Source organism: Microtus pennsylvanicus, chromosome 7, assembly GCF_037038515.1.
Source record: "Microtus pennsylvanicus isolate mMicPen1 chromosome 7, mMicPen1.hap1, whole genome shotgun sequence".
NCBI lineage: Eukaryota > Metazoa > Chordata > Mammalia > Rodentia > Cricetidae > Microtus > Microtus pennsylvanicus.
In genome coordinates this window covers 26,070,299-26,095,795 of record NC_134585.1, presented here as the reverse complement: position 1 = coordinate 26,095,795, position 25,497 = coordinate 26,070,299, and the positions used below count along the sequence as shown (strand labels likewise).

Genomic DNA, 25,497 nt, shown 5'->3' with positions numbered 1-25,497 from the left:
TGAGTCCATCCCTATCTTTGGCACCTCAGGGAGATAAGAAGAGTGGGTAGTTAGACTTGGGAATGACTTTAGGGTCTGGAGCCCTCCATTCTAGGGGAGCCCATGACTTGACTTGGGATAGGTGAACAGGGAGTTGGGCAAGTGCTGGCTGTGAGCCAGGCTTCTTTCTTGCACCCGGCGCCACGCTAAGGGCACAGTGCGCAGCTCCCGCCCAGCACCACTTTGCTCTGACGTCCGTCTCCAGAGCTCTGACGATCGCCCCCGTCCGCCTCCCTTATAAAGAGACTTTTCCCAATACCCAGATTGATCACCTTGACCCTCGCAGCCCTCGTCGAGCTCCCCACCTATCCCCCCTCCCACTCACCCCGCTCCTCCCTCCCTTGCTGGCTGCTCCGGAGATCAGGGGACGCCCGGACCCCAGAGCAGCTACAGGGTGACGCCCAGGTAAGAGCCGGGAGAGCTAGCTGCAGCCGCGCCCTCGGGGACTGAGAGGAGAAAGGAACTCTGGTGGAGAGGCAGCCTCCGCTCAGCTGAAAGGCACTTGTGGCTCTCCGGGTGCCAGCGGCTGCAGATACTTGGTTCTGGAAAGCCTGGGCGGGCGCGGGGTCCCGGGGAGCTGAGCACCAGGGAGCTCAGGTGGAGGGGGAGTTTGGTGACTTTGCGATCACAAAGGCGGAGCCCACCGAATCCCAGGCGCTCCGGAGCTCGCTGGCATCCCGGAGGTGAGTGCTTGCACCCAGCGCCTCACCACCCACTTGTAAAGTGCAGACTCCCATCAGAAACTTAAGCTTGTGAACTGGGCGTAGGAAATAACCGAGGTAGTGCGCGGAATGAAAGAACAAAAATTTCGTAAGATGAAGCTTTAATTCAGAACTTGACAGCAGTCCTCTCCGTTTCGCTCTTCGTTTTCGTGACTGTGATTTATTCATTTCTTTATTTAAAATCCTTTTCTCATAGAGACCAGGAAGGGGCGGCGGGAGGACAGGTGGGGGCATGCTATAAACTAAGGACAAAGGAAGATTGAGATGGTAGAGGGTCGTCATTTAAACAACGAAAGCATACTTAGTTATTATAGTAAATTAAAACACAAGCGATGCATTTTAAATGGATTTTTCTAGTCCTCCCCCAGCACACACACCAGCATGTTGGATCACTTTTGGACCTGCTTCCTGAAGTCCTCTGAAAAGATAAGTAGAGGATGAATAATGAACACACACACACACACACAAAGTGAATGTTCTTGGAGTATTTCTTTAGGACATACTTAAATTAATAAACAGTTATAAAATATCGATTTCGTTTCAAAGGACAAATACAGGCATAATCATTGCAAGCAATCTGTTGACAGAAGACCAGAGATAAAATACAAATGAGACTTGATTTTAACTTGAAAGAATTTATGAAAATAAAAATATTATAATTGTATTTGTGTTCACCCTTTTTTCCTGCTTCTTCAAAATTCCAAACATTAACTTGATAAGTAGAAGCAGATCTGACTACTGGACACTTGTTGGCTAAGACTAGTCTCATGGGAATTTCAATGCAAGCTTTTTTTTTTTTAAGGGATGGCTGGAGCCAGCTGCTTATTCTTGGCAGCCTGGGTAGGCACAGTGCTTGGCTGCTTAATAATGCATTGCTGTATTTTCTGCAGAAGGCTTGATGAAGTAGCCCACTGTGGAAGAATCTGCTCCTTACCTTAAATAAAAAAATGGCTTTTCATGTAGAAGGACTGGTAGCTATCATCCTGTTCTACCTCATTATATTTCTGGTTGGAATATGGGCTGCATGGAAAACCAAAAACAGCGGCAATGCAGAAGAGCGGAGCGAAGCCATCATAGTCGGGGGTCGAGATATTGGTTTGTTGGTCGGTGGCTTTACCATGACAGGTAGGTGCTGCCATGCTTCCTGCTCATGCTGGCTTGTGCTCTGAGTGAGAAGACAGACATTGCTGCTTGTCCTTTGGAGTTCTTTTAGCCCAAGTAATTTCATATTTAACTTGAAAGAAAAAAGTTTAATCTCAATAATACTTGACAAAGATAAATGTACAATAAATCACTGGATTAAATGTTAGTGAAGCAAATACAGTCTTTCTTGCTTGGTGGGTGGGTGGCAGCGGTGAAAACAAAGGGGAACAGGAAAGCGAAGCCATGGTCTTTCAAGTTGTGAATCTGTGATTTAATACCATGGTGTCTCCACGGACCCACTAATACAAGCGTGGGTTTGTGATTGAGTTCTCTTAAATGATGAATGAACATTAACTAGTTGTGATAGTTTAGCTCTAACAAGCCATTTTGTAGACACTACAATTCTAGTCTAACTAATGTCTGTTAGAAGCCTACCTTCTCATGTAATAACCATTTTCCTGAAAGGAAACTATTTACAATGTGAAAAGAAAGGTTTCCAGGATCCTTGCTATAAAAAGGAAAAAATCAGGGTGTGTCCTCAAAGGAATCCCCTGGCCAGCATCTGCATTTCTCTTCCTTTGCAATTTTCTTTGTGTTAGGAGAGGCCCTTGATCTTTCTTCCTTTGATCTCAGAGTCATTTCTTCATATTTGTCGTGGTCACTGAACATAATTGTGAAAACAATATAAACTCTTAAATGATTGGCAACATTTATATCTGGGCCTTGTTTAGTGAATATTTAACACCTGCAATATAATCTACTCTAGCTGGAACTCTTGACACCTCATTAGAAAAATATCTTACTAAAAACTGTATCCAAATGAAATACCCATTTCTGTACAGAAGGGCTATTGACAAACAATTCATACTGTGTGTCAGCTAGGAACCTATCTGTGCTGTGAAGATGGTCTCCATGTTCTGAAAGCCTTCATTTTGGTTGTCTGAAATCTACAGTATTCTGTATGGACTGTAGATTCTTATTTGCCAAGTATTTCCATTGTGAATTCAGACTTTCACTTATATAGTTTAGATGGATTCATGTGCTCTTTCCAGCAGGCACTGTGAAAAGGTTGCAGAATCAAGGGACTCTGCAAACTAGATTAGTTAGCAAAGATCAGGGCCAAGTCTGGGTGACCACACTCGGGATCCTCCATGCTGTGCTGTGTGCAGCTCTCTCACTGATATACTACGTCTCTTTAAAGAACATATTGTTTCCCAAAAGTCACAAGAAAAAATGAGCTGCTAAATGTCCAATCATTTTATTCTTTGCTGATCATTATAATATTCTGCTACTCTATAATAATCTATTTCATATAGTCATGCAGTGTTGTTGAATACATTCTTTCATCACATGCAGATTTTTTAAAACATAGCACACCATTAAAGTATATAAAAAATAGTCAAATGAGACTGTTTCTTATAAAGTATTATCATAGTCTAGCTGACGTGGTAACAGTCTTTTCTCCAAGCTCAGAAGACCCTTGTCAATATGACCATTCATTTAAAATCTGAACCATGTTATTTAAGCCTCACTAGATTCAGACTGCTTCCATGCATTTCATAAAAAATAGAGAATGAAATGTAGATTCTTTTAAAACATATACTTTAAAAGAATTTGTGTTCTTGCTCATTATTTGACACAAACATATGTAAATGTGGGAATGAATTGTGGCCCAGAAAAGACTAAATCAGTAACAAATGGAAAGGCTGCTTTTAATCATAGTAAATGACAAAGTTTTCAGTTCTGTATCATAATAAATGCAACCACCCAGGCACAGATTTGATTTTTGGATGAGGGACTGCAAAGCCATGCAGTCAAAAGCAATTTGTGCTGCAAGACCAGGGAGCCATTTTCATTCTGCGCCAGGTATTGCTGGCATGTTATTGGTTTCAGCCATCTTAGCTCGAGGATGAAGTCACAGGTTTTGAAGCAGTTAAGCATAGATTTCGTCCGATCCTCGTTAAGTACTCGGTGTGCTGGGTAGAGAAGAAAAACTTTAAATTTTCAATGGGATTTAGCATGAGAAAATCAATGAACGGTAGTGTTTAATGTCTGCACACCAGGTGTAAAAGCTTGTGTGAAGATGGAAGTGGCTACTCCACATTTCCTGCCCACTTCAGGATTCAGCACCTAAATTTCCCATTAAATGTGCCTAAAATTTCTTAATCAGTAAAGTCTTCTTTTGTTGATTTTTCTTTTATTTTTGAGATTGTGATGAAATCGTACAATTACATCATTTTTCCCTTCACTTTCCTCACTGCAAACATTCCCATGTCCCCCTCCAGTCTCTCTTTGAAATTCAAGGCCTCTTTTTTCTTTAATTCCTGTTTTACACACACACACACACACACACACAGCCTTAGTCCCAATACACTCTTTTTTTTGCCTGTTGTACTTAAAGGGGGATGAATTCTGGCAAGAAAACAATCACATCTTAGTGGTATGGACAGGATTTCTATACATAGAGATATATTCTTCTACATTGCATTCTTTATGGGATGGTCAGTCTCCTGTCTGATAAGAGTATTAAGAGCCTGAGATCGTCATCATTCCACATACATTGTGCACAGGGATCACTTTGAATCTTTCTCTTATACTCGTAGAAGTACATAAACTACAAAATCTTGGAGTTCTATTGACTTTGATTTTTCCAGTAAGAATAAAGTATGGGTCTGGGAAATATTAGGGGACAGTATTATGGCTGAACATGATAAAAAATTCATCATATTAAATTCTCAAAGAATTAAAAAAATATTAGTTTGAAAAAAATAAAGAATCAAATTTGTTATGAGGAAAACTGGCTCGAGTTTCCTTAGCCCAAGCCAGCTTTCTTTGGTTATTTAACTCCTCTCATCTAGTAATTGTGCTACAGAACTTTTATATATCTGAAAAAAAGAGCTACCTGTCAGAATACTGCATTGCAGAGCTTATACGGTCACCTGAATCCTGTGGCCACTGTGTTGAGTGGTTCGGCCCAGGGCACAGCAGGTGAAGAGAGTGTGTAACCCAACTGTTGGTTCTATTTCAGCCACCTGGGTTGGAGGAGGTTACATCAACGGGACAGCTGAAGCAGTTTATGGCCCAGGCTGCGGTCTTGCATGGGCTCAGGCACCCATAGGGTATTCTCTGAGTCTGATCCTAGGTAAGTGGGTGTTGAGATCCCAGTGACTCACACAGTTCTCAGAATGAAGTATAAATAATAAGTCAAAATGGCATGAGCAACTATTGTGGGGAAAATTTCTAAGTAGCAATTACCAGAAATTGTTATGTAGCAGAACACCACTGCTTAGATTATTAATCTCCTGGTTATGCACTGTGTAAAAAAACCTCTTTGAACCTGTGGCCACTAGAACAGTGAATTTCTTAAACAACTGTGATTTATTTCCTTCAAAAAGTAGTATGGCTATATCATTAAAACCTAATCAGCTCCATTGTCCCTTTGTTCCTTTGGGTAAGTGAAACTATTAAAACGTTTCAATATTATATGAGAGTTCCTCATTTTGCTACACACACAAAAACTGCTTTTATTGGAGTTTTGCTTAATGTGCCTAAATGTTGGATTGTGTGACAGAAATGCATTGAAGTCTTCTAAGGCACACCGACCTGGTCCATGTCTTCCATTTCACATTCCCTGTTTACCCACTGGACACAGCACTGTTAGATGTACTGCAGAATTTACATTCGGTTGCTAAATATTTCTTAGTACCATCTTCATAGGACATGTAAATTGGGATTCTTAGTACATATAGATATCTTAAAAATTCATTTTCCTAGGGGGAGAAAGATACATAGTAAAAAAGGTATCTATCACGACTCTGTTCTCACAAGCACTTGGTTGATTTGTTCTAGGTGGTCTGTTCTTCGCAAAGCCTATGCGTTCCAAGGGATATGTGACCATGCTAGACCCATTTCAGCAGATCTATGGAAAGCGTATGGGCGGGCTGCTGTTCATTCCTGCACTAATGGGAGAGATGTTCTGGGCTGCAGCAATTTTCTCTGCATTAGGTAAGGACTAAAGACAATGGTTCTACTGAGTCTCCAACTCCTGAACTTAGGGTTTGGACTCTTTAAAAAAACAAACCTTTAAAACCGTGTCGGGATCCATATTTATTCCTATCAAATCTCTATGCTTAGAAAGGTATGGCTGTAGAGGTGAAACCTGGACTCAGCTACATTTATTTTGAACCTGAATCACAACATTACAGTGTGACCATGAGTTACAAAGTTCATGAGTTGCTCTTGTAAGATATTTATGATTTAAAACACAATTATTGAGCACAACATTTTTTGTTACTTTATAAATAATACCATTCAAAATTTCCACTTCCTCCCCTCCTTCCACTTCCCTCCTGCTCCTCCACACACCCTCCCCCTCCCTCTCTAGTCCTGAGAGAGGGCAAGGTGCCCTGCCCTGTGGGAAGTTCAAGGCCCTCCCCCTTCCATCCAGGCTTAGGAAGATGTGCATCCAAATAGAATAGGATCCAAAAAAACAAGTACATGCAGTAGAGACAAACCCCAGTGCCATTATCATTGGCTTTTCAGTCTGCCCCAATTGTCAGCCACATTCAGAGGGTCCAGTTTGGTCCCATGCTCGTTCAGTCCCAGTCTAGCTGGATTTGGTGAGCTCCCATTGGATCAGGCACACTGTCTCAGTGGGTGAACCAACCCCTCATGTTCCTGACTTCCTTGAATTGAGCACAACTTAATAAAGTTAATTAAGCACAACTAAATGATACGATTTGGATGAGAACTTTAAAAAAAAATTGTCCAGGAGGACAATTAAGGGAAATAAATCTAAACGAATTATTTTTGCCTTTATTCATCCCCAGTAACTGTTTTCACTTCTGTGAAATTATCTCTTCCCGTTTTCTCTTCTGATGATTACTATGCTAAGACTGATAAACACAGGCAAACCTAAATTTTATAAAGATTTTTCAAAGCAGTAATCTTGTTATGTAAGATATGTCCTATTAAAAGCTAATATAAAACAACGTGTGAGTTCCAAGCGTAAATAACATTTGCAGAGAAATGGGATCTTACAGCCTGTGGGCAGAACAGGCAGGCTTTCAGCAACACCATCTAACTTGACATGCCAATATAAGGTTTTGTGAAAGCGTGATGCTATGGCTAGTTAACGGTAACACTGAGAATGACAGTACACAGCAAGGATTCTCCCTCAAGTTTAGGTGGGTTTTGGTTAAGTCATGGAAAGTGTTCAATCCCCAGCTTCTCTTCACCCATATCTATTCTTGAGGTGCAGATTTTGAGGTGAAAACAACCGTGACCAGTTGCTGAAACATGAAAAGCCTCAGTAAGGCTGCTGAGGCAACTGGAGATGCAGAGCCTGGAGAAGCTATGTGCCGCATCCTTTGCATCCGGCCCCCTTCATTCTGTCAGTCTCATCAGCTCTAGGACCGCTCTTCAGTGTCCAGTCCTCCTGAGTGTTGATCATCCTTCTCACCTCTGTACCTCTCCCTCTTGCTCTCCTCAGCCAGACTTTCCTCACTGGAGTCCGTGCAGGGGACTCCATGCTTGCAGGGCTGCCCTTCTCTGGTAGCCAACTCCTTGTAAATTCAAGCTCTGTCTTCCTCTTTTCTTCTAAAAGCCAAAACTTCCACAGAATCTGTAGTCTTGACAGAATCTTTGCTTTTCTCCTCTCCTCATGCCCCTGTGTCATGTCTCCTCCAGAACGGTGACTTTACCATCTTGCTTCTGGTACTTTACAAATCTGGTTGCCAGGGTGTCTTTGGACTCATCTCCCGTGTTTTCAGTGGGACTGTGGAAGATCTCCAGTCTCAGTCTGCTTCCTTTAGATCAAAGGCAGGCCTGTCCCAGCCCACTGCATGTGGAGCTGGGGAACAGCTGCAGAGCTGGCCTCCTACAGCCCTCTTCAATGGGGTCAGGAGGCCACATCCAGGCCCCCTCCTACACAGCATTCCCTACCTCTTCTCCAAATGCAAGAGCAAGGCTAAAGTCTACAGCCAGGCGCTAGGTGGTTAGAACAAAAGGAGTTTCCTCCCATTTTATATACGCCAGACCAGCTTGTCCCCTGGTTCCAATATTATCTTAGGTAGCCTCTGTACCATCTGAGATCAGTTCACACCAACTTTGTCTCCTTAGCCTCACAAATTCCTCTATAATCTAAGGTCATGGTTTTGGTAGCTAACTATGGAAGGAAAGAAGTGAGGAAAGGAAGACAATTTGCAAGTTCATAAAAGACACCTGTCACTCAGTGGAAAATGCCACACCCCTGTGCTAGACAGCAGTCTTCAACTTAGAACTTAATGACACAATGTTAAAAAAGAACAGTCTCCCCCAACCTCACTCTCATTAGTGGAGAAACAAGGGGAGTTTGTTTGCCACATGTTTTGGCACTGGGAATTTCGGGTTTAAGAACAGACTACCTGCCGAGGTACGGCAGAAAGGAGTGGGCTAGACAACAAAATACAAAATGCTCACTCTGACTGAATAAACCTCCCGAATAATAGTTCTGAAAGGCAAATAGAACTAATGAGCTGAAGTTTCTACGGCATTTTACAAATACAAAATACAGTAGATAAACTCTGTACTGCAATAGAATTATTTCTGCTAATATTTGCCTATGTCCGCATATATATTTCATGTATATAGAAAAAGTGTGAACAGTCTCTCAGTATAAACACACATGCAAAGTAACACATGCACACATACACTACAAGCAACCAATATCTACACGCACATTGTTGCTCCTGGAAGAAAACTATGCTTTAGAAGCTCATGTCTATTATAAAGTTATTGTCTTTATTCTTTGATTATAATTGCTGGATATATTTCAAAAGTAGTGCTTGTAAGAAATAATCTTGGGACACTTAAGATCAAGTATAAACTCTATTTGTGTTCATTGTCAACTAGTACGAATGAGCATGGGGAATAAAAACATAGGAGACTCTTTTCTCTGTAATTACAACAGACATTTATTTAAGGTAATACAACTACAGAAGAGATTGTTCTCGGTGTACGTTCCAGGTGGGAGCAGCTTCACAGAGCCCCTGGAGGACAGTTTTATTTATAGATTTCATCCACACCGTCTCTTCTTTGTCTGGTCCATTCTCACTTTTCTTTCCGGAATAACCTCTTGCAGATATGACTCGAGCATTTATCCTTCTCATGTTTTGTGCACTGTATTAAATAAAACGTGCTGTCTCATGGTGCAGTCCAGCAGTCAGTGAATGGCTAACACTGACATCCCCAAAGTCCTATGGGACCTGTGGCTTCTACTACATCTTTTCCCTTGCTTACACTTGACATGAAGTTGTTGAATCATACTGAACTGTGATATCAGCCAATACCAGCCAATACCAGTTAATGCCAGCCTGTTGTTGTCAGGCTATATCTGATTATCATTTTCAGTCTGGAATAAACCAAACTGTTGAAGACACCTTAGGCTGCATGAATTAAATGTGTGCTTATATTTATAGTAGCTAAATTCAATGACTTGTTTTATAACTTTACACCAGCAGGTCAGGAGATGCAGCTTTTCCTCACTACGATCGATATAATCATAATAAAGTATTTTCAGAAAAAAATTGAACCCAAGTATATTGTGATAGAAAGGCAGGTGACCTCTCCAAAGTCACTGAGTTTCAACCAGAATAGTATTTCCAAAGACTATTGCTGTGAACTTTGCCTATAATTAAACTGTAAATTTTATGAAAGCAGAAAACACCATGAAAAGAATGACAGAGATTTGTAACTAAAATTCCAACATGAAAAAACAAACTTGAAAAAGAAAAAGTACCCTGTGCATACATTAATTCTATCATTTATTTAAAACCCTGATAAATAATTGACCTCTTGAATGTTTGGACCATTGCTCTTTATTATATTGTTCTTTTTATTCGAGGAAATCGTAATGTACTCAAAGCTAAAAACGTATTTTGTAGTTTTGGTTTAGAACAGCCTGAGTTGCCCTTTAAATAATGGATGTTTCTCCCTGGTAGGTGGTATACACTATGAGCATGCCTATTGAGGAGTAGGAAGAGGAAGCAGTGTTCCAAACTGCCCATTCACAAAATTCTCAGTGGGAAGACAGGCAACAAAAGCAATGCCGTAAGGCAAGAAAACAAAAACAAATATTGAAGATTAAAGCTACTCAAACAATCACTTCCTCTTTTTTCTTTTAGACTTGTTTATTTTGTGTGTATGGATATTTTGCCTACATGGATGTATGTGCACTCTGTGCCTGGTGCTGATGGAGATCAGAAGAGATTGTCAGATCTCGTGGACCTGGAGATGTGGATGGTTGTGAGCCACCATTTGGGTGAACTGAATCAGGGTCCTCTGTGAGAAAAATACGTGCTTTTTGAGACTGATCCATCTCTCCAGTCTCAAAACTATGATTTCTCAAAGCCAAGATTCTTCAGTATATTATGGGTAGAAACCACATGCTTACGATTTAATGAGATCTATGGAGACTTTGGGGAAAAAAAGAAATTGATAATTACATTTACCAATTTTATTATTTTCCCCTGTAAGTTTGACTCAGTTCTTTGGTATCTTGTAAGATTTGTGCATTATTCTGGGCTAGCAGACAGCAAAATGGAAATAAATATTCATCGCAAATTATGGAAATGAGTGCTCATGCCTCTCAGAAAGACCTTGTATGGATGTAAGGAGGGCTGCTGTACATGTTTAATTAAGTCAGAATTTCATATAGTCAAAGCATTACAAGTCTGAAAATGGAGTTATGTTTATCTATATTTCTAGTTGTTCTGTTGTCATATGTTTCAGATATGTCTTGCATAGACTGTCTAGCAAAACACCAACTTCAAGTATATCCTGCTATCTATAGGGAGTTGCATAGTTTCTTAGGACATAGAATTAACATACCTGCTGTGACTTCACTTTAGAAGCAGAGTCACCTGTGTTCCCTGACCACTGAGCTGCCTGGTCTTTTTCTTCTAGGGGCCACCATCAGCGTCATCATTGATGTGGATGTGAATGCGTCGGTCATTGTCTCTGCCCTCATTGCCATCCTTTACACCCTAGTGGGCGGGCTCTACTCTGTGGCATATACTGATGTTGTTCAACTGTTCTGTATTTTTATAGGACTGGTAAGTGACCCTGCCCTCATATTTTATCTCCTTCTTTCTTCCTCCCTTCCTCCCTCCTTCCCTTTTTGCTTGCCTGCCTCATTTCCTTCTAAAATATAATATTTAACATGACTCAGAAAAAATCAGTGGATATATGATTTTTCTATCATGAAAAATACACAGTAGATTTAATGCTATCTAAATACTAATTTTTTCTATGAACTTGTTAGATCAAACCCCTGGTTATTTTTGTCAGCATTTGACAGAAAGGTATGCCCTAACACCTACAAATCCCTGGGTTCTGCTCTCCACCCCTGTTAGTTTGGATCAGGCGTGCTTGTGAGCCTCTTTTGTATTCAGTGGCAACACTTTCATCTCATGAGCAAAATTAATTCATTGCTAATATGGGCAAAATACTCTTCTTGTCTTCTGTTATTTACCACAGGGAGACTGGCAGAACAAAGACACTGTGGCAGGCATCTAAAAATGAGGGGTTTACTTACATACAGTGTTAGCAAGATTTACTATTTTTGTATTCCTCTGTAAATTAGATCACATGCATGTCTTATTAAGTAGGAATCCTATCACTGTAAAGAATGACTAGTATTGGGACGGCAGTGAAAGTACTTCTGGGCTTACTAAGGTTATCCTTATCTGCTTTTTTAGCTTGATATCTTTAAGTCTTAAAATGCAAAGCAACAATTCCATTTATGACTCTATACAAGACCTAATTCATATAAAAGGCATGTAACTAGAAATGTGTGTCCATTCTGGGTCAAGGGCTGACGTGGGTCCATGTGCACAGTCTCATTAGATGCAAGCATCATGCCCACTGTCCTTGTGCAGAGCCGCAGAGAAAGCATGTGTACTTATTTTCCCAATCAGGATCAAAAGATCCTTGATTTTCTTTTCTTTTCTCTTAATTGCTTTTCTTATAGTAAAAATCTCCACTGACTATTTTAGCTTTTACCTTCCATGTTTGGAGATGAAAAATGACTCCCATAACTTTTTAATGTGACTTTGCATCATCAGTAAAAATGTCACAGAGAAATCCATTGACTGTCATCCGACTTATACTATAAATATTAATTCCTATATATTCACAAAAACTGCATTTCCCCTCCTTCTTTTAGACATTGTTTGTGTTGTAAGATGTCATTCACACATTTTAAAATTAAACGGAGAATATTTAATTTTCTCAGGCATTACTGGTTTTTTTTTAAGTGGATGTCCACAATTCTACTTCTTACTCAGCATTATCATAGCCATCCACAAAGGAAGCTGAGAACACACAGGCACTTCTTAGGGAGTGTCAGAGGTGAGGTCAGGGTGGTGAGGGAAGCTCTCATAATTGATGCGTTTGTTATCCTAAGAAGCCCAACCCCAGGGGAATGAATCTATCTACCAATGATGTATATCCTGCGTCACTGCTTTGTATGAGACCAGAACATAAGACACACAGACTCATGAATCAATTGTGTTGGCATAGGAAGAGAAGGGCAAACCTATGTTGGGATATATATTGGAAATTTTTTGGCCATAAAGCATAACTAAGTGGATAAGTTATGGATGTTAACTAGTCTTTTATTCCTTAGTTAAATTAGATCATGTGTGTGTATTATTCACTAAGGAATACTACATAATTATGGGTTTCTTAAAGTACTATAGAATTGGCTGTCTAAATATAGTTTATTTTCCCAAATTTAATTCCTATTCATACATACATACATACATATATAATCAATTTATACTTTAACCATTCCTTCTCAGACTATGTAATTCTGTGGGTTTTTTAACCATCCTTGGAAATCTGAAACTGAACACTTGGTTCGCTTAGTTTTAGCTCTGGCGCCTGTTTTGTGTTCTAACCCAGGGGCTGTTGACTCAGCCTCCCCGGTCTTACTAACACCTCTCAATTTCCAGTGTCACTGCTAGCTTTAAGACCTTTGTCAGAGGTATAAGAGCCTACCTGTGGCACTCCCATTTGCTTCTGTGTTTTGAAACTCACCAGTAGTGTCCATGATATTAAACTGAAATATTTGTCAACCTTCAGAGAATGTCCTCTAGTTTCCAATTACCTACAAAACAAACGTAAATTCATTTAGCTTGAAGCTCAAGGTTTTCTTCGTGAGTCTTTGCCTCTTATTTTCAGAAGCCACTCCTCTGCCTGCAAACCTTGTTGCCCAGCAAATCTGAACACACACAAACACACACTCACACTACTACATACTTTTGTTTTCTGTGAAATGGTCAAAGATATTCATTCATTAATATGATCAGGAAAGAGGTGATTCAAGGGTGTGCCCGTACACTGACAGAGAAGGGCAGAGCTGAAGAAGTCAGGGGGAAATGAGACAAGAAGGAGCACACAGACACTATCCAGCTTACGGCAGGCTATGTGGAGTGAAATCAGTATAAGCTGAAAACGCTCATAACCCACAGGCCCTACCACACGCTACTGCTCAGCAACAAAGCATGCAGAATTGTGTTTGTTGGTCGTTTTTGTTCTGTGTGAAGGAATGTTTTCTTTCACAAATAAGCTGATTGCTTCTATGGTTTATACAATTCTATACAGTCAAACACATGAGTGGTCAATGTGTTTTTTTCATTTTCTTTCTAAATTCGTGTTCCATGGCATCCTATAGAAAACATAATTCCAGGCCTTTCTCTGTCTGAGAAAGAACAACTCTCAAGCTGTGCCAGCTCTGAGAAAGATGAACTAGGAACAGGACTTGTGCATGTCCAGGACAGTTAAGCTCATAGCCAATGCTCCAATGTCTCTCTTTGTTCCAGTGGATCAGTGTCCCCTTTGCCCTGTCACATCCTGCAGTCACCGACATCGGATTCACTGCTGTGCATGCCAAATACCAGAGTCCCTGGCTGGGAAGCATCGAACCGATTGAAGTTTACACCTGGCTTGACAATTTTCTGTTGTTGGTAAGAGATACTCTGATCTGAGAAATGTGACCTAATTGTTCATAAAATCAAAGGCATGTTCAAGATTTCACATGTCTATTCTAAGCTTCACCTGCCAATGCTTGGCCTTATCTGAATTGATTCCTGTCTTGGAAGGCTGGAGCCACATGCCTTGGCTCTCAGTGCATGAGGTAAGTTGGGAAGCATCACTAGGAAGTAGTTCCAAAGGAGGAGTCCTCAAGAGACAGAAGTGGCTTGAAACATAAAGAACCCTGGTATGACAGCCCTGGCACAGAAGGGCATAGGGGAAATAATGGCAGAGTGCAGGCCGAGGAAGAGGGAAGAACCATGTAAATTCTACCAGACTTTATGAATCTGCTAAGGAGATAATGTATGAAGATAACACATTGCATTAAATTTCAAGGAGAGAAATTGGTAATTTCTTGTAGACAGTGGAGAGGAAATCAGTTATTTTTTTTCCTTTGTAGAGGACTGATAATATTTTATGAGTTTATGTGTGTGGCACTTTACTGAAAATGAACAACTCTTCAACATTCAAGTTGGGTGTGTCTTTTCTGGTAAAGGATTCCCCGGTAAAAAACAGGAAAACATGGGGAAAAGGAAGTTTCCAGTAGAATCTTCTCTACCAAAGCTTGAGAAGAAATCCCTTGGCTTTCTTTTTCCTGGAATACTTTGTGAATCTGAATATAAAGAGTAAGATATAAAATGACATCTGCCTGCTAATGTGTTTATAAGTACACGGAGATGATGAAAAGCAGAAGCGAGCAACTTGTTGTCTATCAAAATGTGCCTGAGCTAGGAATTAAAGCAGAGCATCACAATCTCATGGTCCTTTCCCCCATACCACATTGAAGTCCTCATGAGGCTCATTGATAAAATAAAACATTATATTCAGTTCTTTAGTCAGATTCATGATCTCAATTGTTTGACAAGTAGAAAACGAATATATGTTGAATGGAAGGAGAGACCAGAGAAGTAAACTTTGGATTGGAATACAAATGGTCTATGACCTTCTGGTTGTTTTCTATACATCTCTATGCTAACATGATTCCTAAGTTCTGCTAATGGCACTGGAAGCCTTTGTCAGCCCCACCACCCCTAATTAGCTCTACATTAGACCTAAAGCCTTCTTACCTTCTTTCCCTATTGTTATTCTTCTACACTCATTTTCCAAATTGCACTCTGTATTCAGCAATAAGGGCTACCACAACAAAGTACCACTTATAGAAATTTACTTTTCAGTACTCGAGTAATAGAGTCTGAAGTCAGACAGCCAACATAGGTAGGTTCTGTCAAGGATTCTTCTCAGGTTCTAGGCTGCTAACTTCTCACTATGCCTTCCCTTGTTGTAAAGAATAAGTATATAATTCAAAGGTCACCAATCCCTTTTGGAACATATTCACTCTTATCATCTGATTATGCCCCCCAAAACTCAATTTAGTTCCAAATACCATCTAACTGGGGTCAGGTTTGCAGCATATAAACTTGTCTTTTAGAAAGCATAAGTAGATTTTACTTTACTTATACACTATGGATGTTCAGGATGGTTCTAATGTTTCTAAAAGTACATAAATTCATATAACATGGACATGGAATACTAACGACATACTAATGTATAGATTTAGAAAGAAAGAAAAAATGTTTTTGGAAGATTATAGATATGGGTTGGAGATGACTCAGAGGTTAGGAGCACTAACTGCTCTTCCAGAGGTCCTGAGTTCAGTTTCAACAACCACATGGCAGCTCATGACCATCTGTAATGAGATCTGATGCCCTCTTCTGGTGTGCAAGCAGAACATACAGACCGCACACTGTATACATAAAAACAAATTTAAAAAGAATATAGATTTTTAAAAATTAAATTATATATTTTGGAATTTATTTTTAACTATTTGCTTTGACTTCTGAATATGTATGAATTTACAGGAAAGAAAATTACTTTGGATTTAGTATATCAGGAACTGTGCTTAGTAAGACAAAGTAAAGAGAAATAAGACAGCCATGCTAGAGTTAAATCTCTGAAGGAAAGGCACAAGGTGTCATAGGAAGCTCCTTTACCTATTCCCTCATCAGATACTACATACTGAATACTAACTTTCTACCTGTCTGACAGCAAGAGAAGTATCAATACTTCAAGGGAAAGTCAATAATGTCCCAAGTTTCTCTCTGACCATTACTCTATACCCTGAACTCTACTAATACCTTATATGCAGTTTTCCCACAGTGTCTGGGTATTATAGTGATGTATGCAGTGGTCCCATGGTGCCTGAGTATCATGGTGTTTTATGTGTTTCATATTCATATCTCTTCACGGGACTCTCATCTTCCTATATGCCCAACTTAGATGTCATCTCTGCAGACTTTATTGATGGATACATAGGCATCTACTTATCTCCTTGTCTCTCAAGCCCAAATAATTGTTTCTTAGTTTTGTTTCCATGCAGATGCCTTATAGACAATTATACTGCAGCTCAATGTCGTCAATATATTTTTTATTCTGTGTCTTCAAGGAAAAAAATTTTATTGATTTTTATTGAGCTCTAAATTTTTCTCTGCTCCCCTCCCTGTCTCTCTCCTCCCCCACTTCAACCTTCCCCTAAGGTTTTTTTTTTTATGATGGTTGGAGTTTCTGTCCCAATATAAACTGAAGACTTCTGGATAATTTTAAGGAAGCAAAGCAGATAAATTAAGGAACAGGAAAGACTGTCTAGTGTAGTCTCAAAAGGAAATAATGCAAGGAATCCAATATTTGTTTTCTTTTTTTAAATAAATAACTATTAGCTGGGCAGCAGTGGCACATGCCTTTAATTCTAGCACTTGGGAGGCAAAGGCAGGTGGATCTCTGTGAGTTCGAGGTCAGCCTGGTCTACAGAGTGAGTTCCAGGACAGTCAGGGCTACACAGAGAAACCTTGTATCAAAAAATCAAAAGTAAATATATAAATACATAAATATATAACAGGAAAATCTACAGTTACAGGTAGGACTGATATCCTCTGGGTATTTTAAGAAGCTAGCATGACTTAGATGTCTTAGAACCAACAGAACTTGTTTTTCATGTCTGACTATGAAGCCCAGGATTGAGGCACTGGCAGACTGTGTTTGGTGTGGGCTGGTCTTTCACAGATAGCACGTTTTTGCTGCATCCCTACTTGGTAGAAAAGGCAATCAACCTCCCTTAAGTTTTTTATTGCTCTTTTGTTTATTTTATTAAAAAGGACACTAACTAGATTCATGCTGACTCCATTTTCATGGTACAGTGAATTCACCCAGACCACAATAGTGATACGATTCCTTTACCCAGAAGACCAGAATTTAAACTGGCAAATGTGGAAGGGGTCAAAACCTCACGACTCGGCAAACACAGTTGCCGCAGTTAGGATTTGTGGTCTGTGGAGTGTGCTCCATACTTCACCACTCTACTAAAAGCATTCTAAATGCCTCTGATTGATGTGGTGTTACAAAGCTCCTAGAAAAGAACCCTTTCATTTGCCTCCTCCTTTGTTTGGCTTACTCTGAATCCCTGGGCTCTCCTGCAGATGCTGGGTGGAATCCCATGGCAAGCTTACTTCCAGAGGGTTCTCTCTTCGTCCTCAGCCACGTACGCTCAGGTGCTGTCCTTCCTGGCAGCTTTTGGGTGTCTGGTGATGGCACTACCGTCCATATGCATAGGAGCCATTGGAGCCTCCACAGGTAAGCTTGCACCTTTGTCTCATTTGCAAGGTCATGTCCCAAATCCCTAAAGGCTGGCCTCTCTTCCGTATAGCCCGCTTACCCCTACACTGAAATTAATTTTTTCTGCATGATCCTACCATGCCTTTGTTATAGCATTCAACAAAGGGAATTCTAGTTCCATGATCTCTACCTGGCTTTTGTTGCTTAGTCAATGATGAAACATTTGGGGAAAAAAAAACAACTTTGTTATGTTAGCAATTGTGTTCTGCCAAACAGGAGATCAACTGTGATGCTCACAGTATAACCTGAGGTAAGCAGTGGGACGTAAAAGTACCACTCCATTTTGGCTACTCCATGGTGAGTTTAACTATAAATGGCAGAAATGGACACTGAAGACTTTCTACAGCCTCCCTGGTAAACCAGAGAAAAGCAGAAATTGCAACCCACTGGCTTAGGAGACAATCCTCCTGGTCTCCATGGACCACTGTGAACTTGAGAATTTACCTTTTCTATTTTCAATAGTTTGATAACCAAGAGGGATATATATTTTCCCTGCAGAAACTAAGAGGTAAATATATTGGTTAATATGGACTAAATACTATGGCAACAAAAAAGAGCAATATAAAATGTTTATTTCCCTGTTGGCCTCTATGCAACGTTTCTGAAGTCTTGCCTTTAATTTTCTTGAACTTGATCATTCCTGTCTCTTATGTTTCTTCCATGGTAGACAGAGGAAGCTAGAACCTCCTGTAAGGGCACTGACCATGGTCAGGAGGGCTCTACCTTTGCATCCTACTCACTTCCCTGCCTAATAGCAATAACACTACCTTAAGGACTGGGGTTTCAAAGAGCCAGGGGAGATATAAACATAAGATCATAAAATAATGACAGAAACTGAGATCTGTGGTTAGTGGAGCATTTTATGAACTTCAGAACTAAGTTACAGCTGTTTTAAGTGTAATTGGGAGGCAGCTTTTAGCATGTGGAATGAAAATACATAATATTAACCCATATTGAGGAGCATTCTCTAAGTACAGGTAATTGAAACAGATTAGAAAGGGTTTATCATCTACCCTGTTGTCTCTTATAAAAGTAATGCCATTTATTGAGTTATTTTGGTTTATTTATATTTTAGTTTTTAAAACAGGAGTTTTAAATCATGATTTGCAGCATAATCTTCCCCTTCCATGTTCATACACAATATAAAACAAGAGCTGAATGTTAAAGCATTTGGCAAAGGTGTCTGCTTCTGTAAAAAAAAAATATGGTTTGTTTCACAAGAACAGACCAATCCACCACCTCCTGTGTGTGTGTTGGCATGCACGTGTAAGCTGGGCAACAAAACCAGCATATGGCTTACTGTTTTCTAGGATTGAGTGTATATTATTGGTTACGATCTCTAGTGACTTAACTTCTCAGTTGCAGCTTTAGCCCTCAGCATATAAGCATGGCTTTAGTGGTGACTCTAATGGAAAGTGGGGGAGTGGCAGCCTCCAAGGAAACCACTTCTTCTTGGTCCTGACATTACATCAAGGAGACCACCAAATATCAAAGAAGCTAACTAATGTATATAGCCAGGCCCCTTGTCTCCTTCAACACAGGCTGCAACCAAACAGATAACACAAGGACAGTGAGATGGCCCAAGGGTAAAAATTACTTGCCACTGGACTTGAAAACCCAAGTTCCATCTTTGGAACCCATGGTGGAAAGAGCAAATTAACTTCCACAAATTGTCTTTTGACTTCCATATTCATATGCTGTAGCACTTGAGTGCTACAAATGCTTGGACACACATGTATACACACACACACACACACACACACACACATGCACACACACTCATACACACAAATAAATAACAAAGTCGAAGCTATATATTCAAAGATAAACTTATGTTTCAAGTCATCTATTAGACCAAGTTCAAAGACCTCCAAAAATTCCAAACTCCATTAATGAAAAGGGGCTGTCCTTAGCATAATGTGCCCCCTATTTCTCCTAAAGAAATCCCTATGTAAGATGGAATTGCTGAGGAGAAAACTGACAAAAAGGCAGCTCCAAGGCTGTTACACAATCTCCAGGGAAAGGGTGAGTGATGAAAAAAAAAATCAGCTGTGATCTCTTTGTGTGCACAGGTCCCTGGGCCTTACAGAATGAACTTTAGGCTTCCACTCAACTCCAAATGGTCCGAAGGAAATGTGTGGTTTACGGAAAGTTGGTTGTCTGAGATTCTGCTTATGCACTACTGCGTACAAAGGGCCCAGCAGGTGTGACTCAGCCTCAATGCTATCAACACTCACAGGAGCCAGGCGGGTCAGCCATCTTATAGGACCAGCATAGGGACTTCCCTCCTCAGCAGACCACACAGGGACTCTCAGTGGTGACCATTGTTTCTGCTCCACAGACTGGAACCAGACCGCCTATGGGTTTCCAGATCCCAAGGCCAAGGAGGAAGGAGACATGATCCTCCCGATCGTACTACAGTACCTCTGCCCTGCGTACATTTCCTTCTTTGGGCTTGGTGCTGTTTCAGCCGCTGTCATGTCCTCAGCTGACTCTTCCATCCTGTCAGCAAGTTCCATGTTTGCTCGGAATATCTACCAGCTTTCCTTCAGGCAAAATGTAAGTCCAGCCTTCTAACCAGTCATTATCTGTCATTACTTTTTTCATCATTGCCACTGCATTCACTCTGTTATTGGATATTATGTGTGATTTTTATAGTATGGCAGGCTGAAATGCTTCTGGTAAGTTTGGAAAGTTTTAAAAACCAGCAGTATGTCACAGGTGAGAGGCCCCATACTAGGAAACCTTGTTCCAGTCACAAATTTACTAAACACAGTCTTACAAATCGCCTTCCTGCCATACCTACAGGGTACATATGAAATGTAAATTAGCTTCTGTTTTTAAACTTGAGTTTCATTCCTACGTATCTTGTTATGAACATGCAAATATTCCAAAATACAAAAATAAATGCCTCTTGGTATGAAACACTTCTGCTCTCGAGCATTTTGGATAAAGGATAATCAATCTGTGTATACATATTGAGTCTGTATTGCAATCCAGCTTTTATATTGGCTAAACACACATACTTAAATATAGTGAATCACAGCAATGCATATTATTGCTCATTTTCACATGAAAGGGAATATATTAGTGTAACTATTTCCAAAGAGATTATCATATTACTAGGTTAAATTTCTTGTCTTTTTGTCAAAAGCAAATGTATCTTCAAGCGTTTTAGGAAGCATTTAATCTGGTTAAATACGCTAGGATGTGAGAAAGTTCTGGTAGCCATAAGTCAAGGTGAGCTACTTCACACTTCTAACAATTGCTGTGGTCTTTGACTTCCAAAGGATACCCTTGACATACAGTAGCCTTTCAATTTGATTTTCCTTACAGAGCCAAATGGATCTAGGCCAGTTTGCTTCAGTGGTCCTTAGAGGACAATGAACTCCTCCCTCTCAAGAGCTTTTCCTCTATCATGTAAAATTTGGATTCTCACCCATTTCCTAGGCCATAGTCAGCAAAATAAGTTCACTGGAACCAACGAGATGGCTCAGTAGAGAAAATGAACTTGCCACCAAGCTTGGTGACCCAAGTTCCATCCGTGGAATCCGCATTGTCAGAACTGACTCTTGCAGATTGCCCTCTGACCTCCTCACGTGCACAGTAGCATGTGCGTTTGCACACACACACATGTACCTACAAAGGCAATTTTTAAAAATGGCCCATTAGGTTTGTTTTTCAAGGAAATTCCCCTAGAAACACCTGATTTAAGGCACCAAAAAAACAGTTACCTTTACAAATGGTAGGGCTCTTACAGATAAAAGCCTTAAGGGTGTCTGTACTGTTAGTGCCTCGTGTGGGTGAGATCTTACCTTGCCTTATTTGATGTGTGACATCTGATCCTAGCTCCTCTCAGCTTACCCCGGTACATTCAGAGAAAGGTTCCATGATGTCACTTCATTTATATGGTACAAGAAACCCTTGTACCCAATTGCCATGGGTTACACCAGCTTTGGACATGAGGCACTGTATAAGATCAGTGTTAAACCGTAGACATTTATCCTGTTCGTCTCTTAAAGAGCCAGCACATTGTTTGTAAAGTTGACTCTGCATTGATTCCTCCCAGGCATCAGACAAAGAAATCGTGTGGGTCATGAGGATCACTGTGTTTGTGTTTGGAGCATCTGCGACAGCCATGGCCTTGCTGACAAAGACTGTGTATGGGCTCTGGTACCTGAGTTCTGACCTAGTCTACATCATCATCTTCCCACAGCTGCTCTGTGTACTCTTCATCAAAGGAACCAACACTTATGGGGCTGTTGCAGGTTACATCTTTGGACTTTTCCTGAGAATTACTGGAGGAGAGCCATATCTATACTTGCAGCCCCTAATCTTCTACCCTGGGTATTACATGGACAAGAGTGGTATATACAACCAGAGATTCCCCTTTAAGACCCTCTCCATGGTTACCTCATTCCTGACCAACATTTGTGTTTCTTATCTAGCCAAATATCTATTTGAAAGTGGAACCTTGCCTCCGAAACTAGATGTATTTGATGCGGTCGTTTCGAGGCACAGTGAGGAGAACATGGACAAGACTATTCTAGTCAGAAATGAAAACATCAAATTAAATGAACTCGCGCCTGTGAAGCCTCGACAGAGTCTAACTCTCAGCTCAACTTTCACCAACAAAGAGGCCCTTCTTGATGTTGATTCCAGCCCAGAGGGATCTGGGACTGAAGATAACGTACAATGACCCCATCCAATGTATACAGAACAGAGCGTTGCTGTAGGATGGTCTTGGAAAGAAGGTTTGGAATACATCTAACAAATATTAAAATATAAACATTTGGGGGTGGAAGCTTTGCAGAAATAAAAAGTTATAATGGACGAGTTCAGAAAAAAATAGCAATTGCACAGAGAGAAGAAATCCAGTGTGAAAACAATGGCTTTATTTCTCATCATAGCACTTTTACGTTTGAATAGCTTTGTTATGGAATATAAAAATGAATAAAGTCCTAGCCAAAGAAATGGCCAGATATTACGTATCTCTATTATGGAAAGAGGAAATATATATTAGCGAGCCCATGGAAAGCAGTCTGAATGGTTCTCATCATCTTTGCTTGCTAATGCACTGGACATTAGGTTAATTTCTACAACACGTATACTGTGTTTATTCTCAGTCACTACTGTAAATTATTCAGTGAGTTGACCAGTTCACCTCTCTCCATGTATAGATTAGCCTGCTTTTCCATGATCTGAATGTGGCATTTGCTTAGTTTTCAATGTGCATTCTCTTAGCCGTTCCTGTTCTTCTGCATGAACATGCTCTCCCTCTCTATCCCTCCCTCCCTCTCTCCCTCTCTCTGCTCTTCCTCCATTTTTTCTTTCCCTTCTTTCCCCCACTCTTCCCTACCTCTCCCTCTCTCTTTTCTCTTTCTCGCTTCAGATTTTATTTATTTATTTATTTATTTATTTATTTATTTATTTATTTGGTGGTGCTGGAGATCTATCACACGGTCTTGCACATGTTAGATAAGGGCTCATCAGCCCCACAATCTGTTGGGTTTTTTTTCTTCAGTGATACCATATATTATTCTAAGCACAAACAACACAAACAAAATTTTATGTAATAGTGACATTTTCATGTGTAACTGATGGAAAATAGGGCCCACATTGGGATGGAAAGAAAGCACTGAATTCTTTGAGGGTGTCAGCAATTGCTATATGCTCAAAGAAAGTATCCAAAGCAAAGCATGAATGGTTATTGGACAGCATTACAGCAATAAGTTTATAAGAAGATTAAGAATATGGGGAGAGGGGAAAAAGCATATTTCTAGCTCTGGTATATGAAGTGGTGTCACCCCTTACAAATATAAGGCCTTGGCTTATTTTCTAAGTCAGTATTGGAGGCAAAGTTGAGCCATATATTAAGAAAGGCCATTGTCTAACCCCTGTTACATTGTCTAGTCACCTGTGGTGATTGCTGCAATAGCATGTGTTCACTGTGTGTTTATTACCAGCAGTTCCAAAACAACTCACCAAGGGACTGAAAAACAAACCACACTCATTTGTAGAAATTCATTAATAGAATATATTAAAATTAAGCTTCAGTTCTGGGCCCTGTTCCACATAAGCCACTTTTAGGGACCAGACAGATCCCCACAAGTGTATATATTGAATTTCAAAATGTAATAGAAAATGAAAAGGTAAAACAAGTGCTGAAGAGAAAAAAAGCAATCATTTTTAATATCTGGTGTGCACATGACTTTCAAGAGGTCAATGATTAAATGCAATTTTGCTCCTGTCTGTAATATTTGACATCAAGTACAAACCATGTGCTCTGAGCTCTAGAATTCTTTTCTACAGTTTGCAATTGGAACTGTTTCAAAGTACCAACAGGTGGACATCCTTTGTTTAAAAATGTGGCTTAAAATCACAGGGTAATTTTCAGAATGTAAAGTGAAATGATTTTGCATATTGTAATGTCCTATGTCTCCTTGTTGTTTCAAAACTTGAGCCTCTATATTGAATCATGTATGTACTTAAGGAACAGATGATTCCTTCATCTACCAGGTTTTTTCAGAATCAATTCAGTAACAGTGGCGTGCTTGCCAGTATGGAATCTGAGATTCTCAAATGTGGGGTAAGGAAAGAGTCAAGGAAAGCACAAAGAAAGAGAAAACTTGACATGAAAAAATGTTAACCACAGGGGTGCATTTTGGGGAACATGGTATTTCAGACCCACCAGGTCTCCCAACACAGACAGGAATGAATTTTGAGCATCTCAGCATCACGTGATCTCCCTTCAGATGGGCGGGCTATGTGCTTCCATTGCGCACATCATGAAGCCTCACTCATACTGCAGAGCCCACAGCAAAGCATGCTCTTTTCACAGACATTACATTCTGTAGTATTCTTAGTCAACAATTGTCCAAATAACCTTATTTAATTAGAAGAAAATAATATTAACGGTAATTAGGAGAGAAACACTTGCCTCATCCAAAATATTAAACTGAAATAGCATAAACTAATAAATGGTAGATTTTTGTTTTGGTTTTGAAGCTGTAATTATATACTGTCAAAACAGGTATCAAAACTTGCATACCCATAAAATTTGCTGAAGGTAAACAAGATGATATTTAACACGTTAAAATACCAAAAGAATGAGTGAAGAATTCTAAGACATTAGTCATGTATTCTGGCATGAATTCTCTCCGATTTCCAAGCAAGGGAAGAAGCTTCAAGGTGCAGAAGGTCTGCTCTGTTTTGGCATGGAGACATCTGTATGTTATTCCAGTGTACCTCATTTTCATGTCCATCTTCAGTGAAATCACAATAACCCAGGTGTTTCCCTGTCACTTGGGAGGGAATACCCTTGAATAATATCAGAACAAGAGAGGAGTTTCACTCCCATACTTTACCAGTGATTGTAACACATATCTTAGGTAAATTGCATTCCTCCACATGTTCAGAGCCTTGTAGCTGGAGTGATATGTCAACAAGCTGTTCCAATGCTCAGTGCCAAATCCAATTTCATTGCAACAAATAAGTAATGAATTTTATGTGAATATCATATGAATGTAAGCTTGAAATGAGTGAATTTATTATACTGTGTATAGAAATTTTTATTTGTAAATAATGAATTAGCATTATATTTTAAACATAATTCATTTTCCTTTTTATCCTTCTACAAAATTTACTCTTGTATCATATATAATTTATTATAAGTTTGTCATAATGTATGTTTGCTACTGCATAGACAAATGCATATAATGGTTCCAAAACCTATATTTTTATGTATCAAAATATTATACAAAGTTATACTCAAAATAAGTAGATTTCCAAGTATATATGTATGTGTATAAACATAATGATAATGTATTAAATTATGCCGTTGCAATCCAGG

The 25,497-nt window shown here is 39.8% G+C and overlaps 1 protein-coding gene across 1 annotated transcript; it reads left to right on the top strand.

Moving 5' to 3' along the window:
* The first annotated feature begins 214 nt into the window (after positions 1-214).
* Slc5a7 (solute carrier family 5 member 7) lies at positions 215-25,497 on the top strand. Its single transcript, XM_075980255.1, has 9 exons — positions 215-444; positions 1,652-1,886; positions 4,933-5,046; positions 5,754-5,909; positions 10,848-10,996; positions 13,769-13,912; positions 17,450-17,603; positions 19,987-20,204; positions 21,715-25,497. Exons 2-9 carry the CDS (start codon positions 1,709-1,711, stop codon positions 22,342-22,344), a joined length of 1,743 nt encoding a protein of 580 aa, XP_075836370.1. The 5' UTR covers positions 215-444; positions 1,652-1,708; the 3' UTR covers positions 22,345-25,497.